General features: G+C 41.2%; 1 protein-coding gene across 1 annotated transcript in view; it reads right to left on the bottom strand.

Moving 5' to 3' along the window:
• Nucleotides 1-1,939: 1,939 nt before the first annotated feature.
• The window catches only part of MRPS6 (mitochondrial ribosomal protein S6), a 46,941-nt gene continuing 40,306 nt past the window's right edge, over nt 1,940-8,574 (bottom strand). The window contains exon 3 of the mRNA XM_082487388.1: nt 1,940-2,552. Coding sequence (XP_082343514.1) covers nt 2,372-2,552 — 181 coding nt within the window. The 3' untranslated portion in view covers nt 1,940-2,371. The remainder of the gene's footprint in view (nt 2,553-8,574) is intronic.

Genomic DNA, 8,574 nt, shown 5'->3' with positions numbered 1-8,574 from the left:
AACAGCCATGGTACCATCTCCTTACACCTTGTTCTGTGGCCTGCTGGAGACCACTCTCCCTCAGAGCCGGCACTGCTGTTTCTTTGGGATCAGCTGCGGCCCCAGGAGATGTGCAGCCGCTGATCCACTCTTGGGATGAGCCTGACTCAGGAGCCCAAGTCTTCTGCTCTTGACATCCATCGATCTTCTGCTAGGATCAGAAATGGGCCCCATAAAGAGGGGTATAAATGTCCTAATACACAACAAATAATGTCACATATTTTATAATAAGCTGATAGGCTTACTTCTAATGAGCATCTAGGATTTTCCTACTGAATGCAGGCATCAACTTAAAAAATGGAACAAATTAAATGAAAAATTTAATACTACACTACAGGAAATTGAATAAAGACAAACATACATCATTTATATGTGTACAGCCTCTGTTAACAATCCTCCTCATTTTGTGAAATTGAAAGCTTATATATTCTCCTTTCTACTCAAATGAAATCTAGGGCCCAAAGTCCTAGCCAGAGGCAAAGCGACTTTAAACTATAGGCTTTCTGTTCCCTTTCTATTTTAGAAAAGCTTCCAACAAACTTTTGAGTCAGACACATTCTTTAAAGCACTCTGTATTTCTCTACTTGTAGTTTGCGCTTTCCACGCTGCGAATCTGAATTTTCAGCAGCCCACCAGGAAGGGCAGCTCAGGGAACTAAACCCGTGGTATAGACTTACAAACCTGTGGCTCCTCCTGGCTACGCTCACACCCGCACAGAAGGAAGGGCTGTTCTACAAGCAAAAATCATTGATAAGAAAAGCTCTGCCTGGAGCAGGTACCAGTGCAGACAGAAACCACATGATCGAAACTGGCAGTAACTACAAAAATAAAAGCACGTGTAATATAGATCCAGCTTCAGTAAGCACGTAGTGCATTCCCCTCTATTCTTCCAACATTTTTTCCAGGAAAGAAGAGACAAAATGCGACAGTCTGCTCTTAAAAGAAAAGCAGATTTAAAAGCAGAGAAAACACCAGGAAAAACACCAAAATCCACAAAAACACAGGCATTCATGTCTCCTAAAGATGTACAGAAAGATAATTTCCTCTTTCATTTTTCTAATGCACTTTTTCCTCAGAAGGAGCACTGGTTTCTCCCCCACCCACCCCCGCCAAGTTCTGCATCCAAGGAAAAAAGCAGCATTCCCCCCCAACAAAATGACCCAGCTGCCTCCATGAAAGAGACAACCTCGTCATGAAAGAGCACACTAGAGAGTAGTCACACCAACGGGACCTGTCACAGGTCTATGGGAATCTGCTCTTGGCCTCTGGGTTCTGTTTTACCTCAAACCAGGACAGCAATGCGCAATGCTGAGCTCCAGAGAAGCCAGCTTCTGGATGAAGCTCATTCACATAAAGAATATCCTCTTTGCATAACAACGTATCAATGTCAACTTACTTTCTTCTACAGAAATAACTATACAAACACACTCCTTTGGAAGGAGAAAAGGCCAGTGCATTCATTCAGCAGCACGGGGAAAATACGGAGATCCTCTGGAAAATACTGAATTTATGTCTGACCTGCAGGAGGTCATACTGCATTAATGTCATCTTTCATGTGCATTGCTTTTTCTCGTTTTCACAAGAGCAAAAGAAAGACAAAATATACGATAAGACCTTTGTCCTGACGTGTTTCTCAGTTTGAAATGTCCACCTGGATCTAGATGATAGTAAAACAAAGCATCTTTTATTCTTCTGTTGATATATAAGCATGGTTATTCTCTAAGCTGCCACCTGGAAGTTTCTGGCCTTTTCTACAGAGAATAATTTTTTACCTGTACTTTGAACAGAGTTATTACCTTAAAGAAGGAAGTATGATGTGTCTTTTGGCAGTGCAAGTTATTTTTTTCTTGTACCTTTACTGCTTTTAACAAAATGAGTCAAGTTTTATTTTTAATCACGCTTTTATTACCTTTTCCAAAAACAAGCAAAAAAACTCCCCTCTAACAAATCACATCCTATACTGCTATATTTACACTGTAGAGTTCTTAATCTCTTATGTAAATATATATATTCTGCAGTAATCTGTCTTTGGAAAAGAATGCTATTTTTAAGCATTCCAATGATGGACAAATCTTCATTATCAATGTAATGCTCTACGAGAAAAGAAAATCAATTTTCAGTTTGTCAAATATCAAGATAAGTATACAGATTAAGCCTATTCAAATTATTTTAAACAAAAATGTTACAATAACTTAAGATAGTGTACTATACCACATACATAACATGGCCAAAACTGATTATTTATGATGGACATCAGTTATCACAATTGTTTTCCAAAGCAGGAATAAAAAAAAAAAAAAATAAAAGGTTTTAAACATGCTATTAGGAATAGTCACTTCTTCTTGGCAAATAGTTTATCTTCATAGTTGACTGGGATTATGCCACTGCATTCTTCTGTCTTTGATACAGGATGCTTTACAAAAGCACGTCTAATTATATCAATATCACGTCCTAAATGATCCATCATGGTCGATACAATCGAAGGTGGGCCCTCTAAGTCTATCAAAAAATACCTGCAATGAGAAACATACACACAATAAAAAAAAAATACCTATACTGCAACAACTTTAATTCAAGTAATTGTTCTGTGGTATTTCTTAAACAAAACTTTCTAATTTTTTCTTACATTTTGGTACCAGAATTGTTTTAAATGAAAGCTCAGGATTATTTTGATTTCAAATAAGAAAAGTTTGATTGAAGTAGGCTCAGCCTGAACTTTTCTTTGTTGTACAGTACTGCTTACTCAAGGAGATTAAAGAGAGCTTATTCTTCTTGTACCCATTCCATTTATTTCCACACCTTGATCTGAACACTTCAAAAAAAAAAGTAGGGTAGCACATTCATTTCAGTTGCAACATGCATCCTTCTTCTTCAAATCCACAACATAGTTTCCTTGGGAGACAGATGCCAGGGAGAAACATCTCAAGCTTATATACATACAGGCACATTTCTTCCTTTAAAGTTCTGCCTCAGAGCTGACCTTGGCAGGACTGAAAAGGTCTTACTTCCACACATGCACAGCACGTACAAAATGCACTGTTCCAGGTAAGCGCTTTGTGTCCACCTCACAGCTATCTTTGACATCTCTAAAGAAAAAGCTGACCACCTACCTACTGGAAGGAGAACGTTTCTCCCCATTAATATCTTAGGTCACCAAAGTTACTTCTGCAATAAACTCCTTTGCTGAAGGACTGCACCTTCTTTGTGAGCTCAGCTGTAATTTTGCAAGAGGGTTTTAAAACTCCAGTACGCCCAAACAAGCAAAGAGGTCTCCTGCACTTCATGAGCCCCACTTCAGACAAGGGACACAATTACACACGGAGCACTAATTTAATCTCAGATATGCAAATTCAGATCCTGTCTCTTAACTTGAGATGTATCTTAAATTCATTAGCAACATCATGTCTATTGTTCCTGCAAGTTATGAGTGACCCAGTGCCAGCGATCATACTAAAGCAAAAAATGAGTGAGCCATGTCACTGGCCATCCCTCACCCCTTGAGATGCTGCGAATGAACCAGCATTGTCAACAGAGCTGTAACCAGAACTTTTTTTTAATCACTTTGTCTGCATTTGGCACGGCCCTAACTACAGTATAGTAAAAAGGCACCACAACTGTCTCAGAAATCCTACTGAAGAGAACTCACCACTCACCTCGTTTCCAAGACTAGCAGTAATTTAAAGGCTAAAGGTGCAGCCCGGCACTTCCCACCTAGCTAGTTCATTTCAGTCTTTCCACATCCTCTTATTAAAGCTCCTCCTTCCTCATAGTCCACTCAAGCACACCTCCCCACGAAGCATCAGTATAACCTGAAAGTGATATCCCTTAAACGAAGTCATACTACCCAAGCAGGATCAAGCATCCCAGTTTGATTTAAAAACTCTACTGAACAGAGAGGAATTTGTTCTGCAAGAGGAATGGATTCTGACTATGGCAACTATAGTGTGAGCATCACACTTCACAGTCCACCATCTTGAACGGTAAGTCCCCAAGACCAGAAGCTGAACTTTGAGTCAGAACAGGAAATACAGGAGGATGGGGTCACGAGCAACAGACACACTCATGCTCTTCATGCTGCATGGAGTTCAGTTTCATCCAACTGTATCTGTTACATCAAAAACATTACACACAGAGCAGACCCATTGGGACAGAAATGACTCAAGCAGCGTGTGCTGGATTACTGCACAGGGGTGGAATCCACCCATGGAAAACACAGCGAAGAAACTTCTCCGTAGCCAGACATCCTCATCCTGAAAATCTTAATAGCCACAATTCAGCTCTGAAGTCTTTTTCAGAAAGACCAGACTGAAGCACTGAATTCTCATGTGTGAGGGGTCTGATGGAAAACAAATCTCCCTGCAGCCCCTACTGAAGCAACGAGTCCTCCAGAAGAGATGCCCAGCTGGTGCGGGCTGTGGCCGAGCCAAACTGAAGCCAAGGGACCAGTGCCAGGTCACGTCAGCGAAGGTGCTGCTTCCTCTGACTGCAACACGGCTACTGAGAGCTACAGGAATAACTTACCTCGAGAAGGATTTGGAGGGACTCTAGCGGGCTCACTCCTCCTCGCAAATCCTCACAGGCTTCAATGGGGAACAGGATTCAGCTTAATATATTTGAAAAACTGAACTGCCTACCATTTTCCGGTCTCCAGAATTAAGAGGTGCCACCCAGTAAAAAGTTTAGGAGAGAAACAATTTTTAAGCTTGGACAATTCATTAGAAATACTGCACAGCAACATCTGAAGGATGCACACCCCTTACAAAGGGAAAGTGGTGTTTTCTGTTAAAGCCATTAAAAGCCACTGGTAAATTTAACAGATGACACTTAACTCTTCTCCTTGGGAAGAAACCTTCCAAATCCTCTCACAGTTGCAACGAAGAGAAAGGACGATGGGGGGAGAAATTCTAGCTGGTGCCCCACTACTCCTTTCACGCCCCCTTCCCATAGCAAGAGTATTCATTCCCATTGCAAACCGCACTCTCTGCGGCACCATTTCAGTCCCACCATTGCTCGAGAATATAACTTCATTTCTGCTTGCAAGTCCTATGCTGTTTTTCATTGTGTTCCTAAAACGGTAATATTTTTTTTTTTTCTCCAAAGGCTGCTTTGCAACTTTGTGCTTTCTCTCACATTAGCAAAGGGTGGAAATTTCCACTGACGCACTGTTGATAACTGAAGGAGAAGGGGGGGGATGGGAGGATGAGCTGTTACAGCATATCTTTATGACTCCTCGCAGAATAGGTATTTTATCTGACGATACGAAACTGCAGTAATCAGGGACAATGCGAGTTTTTAAAAACAACCACCAATCTTCAGCGTTAACAAGCAACGATTGCCTTCCTGTGCCAAAAAAAAGAGAGAAGGAAAAGAGGGCCAGCGTAAAAATAAAATAAAATTATTTCTTTATTAAAGAAGGAGAAGAAAGTAACGGCTGCAAAAGCCATAACCAAACACAACTGACAATGCAATCCCTGAGGAGATCTGGAACCCCTTCCCCCCCAAATATACACATTTAAATCAGCTGTCACGAGGCTGTGGGGCTTTTTTAATCCACCCTCAATAAGGCATGCAGCAACCTTAATTTCAGGCAGTGATCTATGACCCGATACGCAACGCTGTAGCTACTGTTTGTGTAGTAAACAAAACCAAATCCCAGTGAGACTTAAAGACAAGGAAAAATACCGGAATGCAGGAGGGAAACCACCTCATTCTTGCAAGCAAAAATGCAAAAGCACTGAGGCTCTCTAGGAGTCAGCCGAGTCATCAGGGGAGAAATGCAGGAAAATTCCACTGATTCACTATGAGACCACAGTTATTTTTGTCAGCCTGCTCAACTGTAAATAGAAGGATGATTTAAATACAGGAGAGCAGACTGAAACATTTTAAAACAATGCATTAACTGGAAAAAAAAAATCATATGATCTCAAATAAAGGAGAACATGCCTTTGCATATGAGGGGAAGAAAGAAAAGAAAAAAAAAAAGCCCCCTTTTAATTAATCCTTTTTAACATGTTCAAGCCAGAAATTGTTTGAACCTTGAGTCCTAAGGATACTCAAGTATTTTGCTTCCAAATAGACAGCCTAGGACTTCAAAGCACCTGCATCAAAACTCACTTTTAAATTCTCCTAGAATACTACTCTGTCAGCCTGGGGAGTCAAGGGAAAAGCACGCGTACAGTGGACTGGGCAGAGGCTGTGTGGTCCCATGGTTGTGCCCCAAAAATGCCTGTATGCTTACATTTCTCCCTTACATGGTGGCAGTAGTCTACGTAAGCTTCCCCAGTGGGGAGGCGGAAGATAGAAAGGAAATAAAATGCTCTGACAAACAGGTAGAGGTGAAGCATCGGACAGGCAAACAGGAAACTGCCTGGAGGAAAGCAAGTTGCAGCACTTGCGTGAGAGCAGCGGGACATTCATTTATATAGGTTTAACTTAATGAGAACGAAACTGCTTTGCTACCTGAATGATCACTTCATCTTTGGGACCGCTGCGTTGCTCTGCAGAGAGGTAGTTTGCTTTTCTTCTCAGCTCTGGTGGTAGCTACCCTTCCTCAGCAGGGCAGGCAGGCAAGTTCATGCTCAGGAGGATTATCATTTTGTAGCCGGAAGGACTAGTACACGTGTTACTTTTAGCTTTTAAAAAACAGGTATGGAATAGATGGACACCCCGTCAAAGTCACAAGGACAGCAACTGGGAAGTACCAGATCAAAACCAAAAGCTGGTACCTTAGTAACTAGACTGTGCCACAGCAACGATGCAAATAATCCATAATGAGCACGTTCTTTGGGAAAAAATATATTTTACCATCCCCAGTCTTCAGAAGTTTCATTTGCCAAATTCTATACATAGATGCCTGTTATTAAGCTAATTAAATAATGGAAAGACATTTTGCAGCACTGCAGAAAAATTAAAAAAGCCCCACTGTTACACTGCAAAAGAAAAACTAACCTGAAGTATTTGGAGTATTTGAAAAGTCATGCTCATTGGGCAGCATTTGAAAAATTTGCAAAATTGTTATGAGCAGGGCTGAAGTTACACATCAAGTATTATTAATTCTGCTTGTGTCACTTCTCTGCCTTCTGTATAATTCAGAGCTTAAAAACCACCAAAATGGTGACTGATTCCCATCCCACCAAGCCTACTATTTAAGAACAGCCACGGTGTGCTTTCACAAGGATGCTACAGAATTCAGTGCATCAGAAACTGCTCCTGGCGCCTCAAACATCACCAACTATTGCACTGTGCCACTTCTTCTGAAAAGCATCAAAATTGCAAATTGTGCTCTGACAGACAAGATGAGGGGAAAAAAAACATTTCAGGGCTCTGATACCTGAGGCACATGCACACATAGATGCATGTGCATGTGGACAAAAGCATTTTAAGGAAAAGTAATGGTTCAACTCATCAATGAAGAAAGCCCCATCTAGTGGAAGAAGGCAATCAATTTAGCAGAAAATACTACAAATGTGTGTAATACTCAAATATTCAAACTGGTTTTGTTCTCATCCAAGTGCAGTACAGACCCAGGACTCCTTTTTGCTGAAACAGATCAAGATGTTTTAAAATCTGAACAGGTTGCACATTAGCTATAAATTTAGTTTGGTGGTATTAAGAAAGGAAAGCTTGCAACCTCTTTTGTCTGTTTTTCTTTGCAACCTCTTTCAGCTGTTCTTCCCTCCTCTTTGGTCTTCAATAGCCATGAAAATCATCAAGAGAGTCTACCTGAGTGAAGCTAAAACATGTCAGTACATTTATCTGTTGGATGAAGTCCTTTAACTACGCAATAGTTTGTATTTTACTAGGGGGTGGGAAGAAGAGAAGGGTTATTAAAACTTGTAAACACTCCAGAGAACAGTTCTGATGGGTAACTATTATTTTACTCTTACAAATAAAGTAAATAAAATTGTATCCTGACAGCGTGGGTTATTGGAAGATAATTCAGCATCTCTTGTCCACACGGAATACTATTTGGCCACAAGATGCTTGTTTAAAAATAAGTTGTGTAAGTACAGTTCCTAAAGCTCAGATACTTTATGGAAAGAGGAAGAGTTTGAACATGTAACATAATTTACATAGGTATGTTTCCAAAATATTGAAATCTCTTAAACAACATGATGCTTAATTACTGAACTACTCCTCATAATTACTGAAATACTCCTCTTAATAACTATACATTTCTTGTGCGTGGGGCCACCAAGTCACCAAGAAACAGGAGAGCCATGCCCCCTTTCCTGAGCCCCCACTTTGGCAAAGCGGGAGGGCCAACCGCTTCAGACCCTGAACCACCGAGAGGAGGTGGGAGTGATTTGCAGGAAAGCCAGGACAGCCTCTGAGCCTTTCCCACCGAAGGAGAGTGGAAGCCAGTACTGAAGCTTGGTGCTCCCAGCTCCTGGGGAGTAATCGCAGCACCGCAGGGCCTGGAAGCCAAGCTGAGTTCATCACCCTGTGTCCTTGGGAAAGGACCTCCTTGCCTTGCTGTTCTCCCCCATCCCACAAACAAGTCCACGGAACAACTAACACTGCAACCTGGGTTTT

This window comes from Vanellus vanellus (genome assembly GCF_965231255.1).
Source record: "Vanellus vanellus genome assembly, chromosome: 1".
Lineage (NCBI taxonomy): Eukaryota > Metazoa > Chordata > Aves > Charadriiformes > Charadriidae > Vanellus > Vanellus vanellus.
This window is presented reverse-complemented; position numbering and strand designations above follow the sequence as displayed.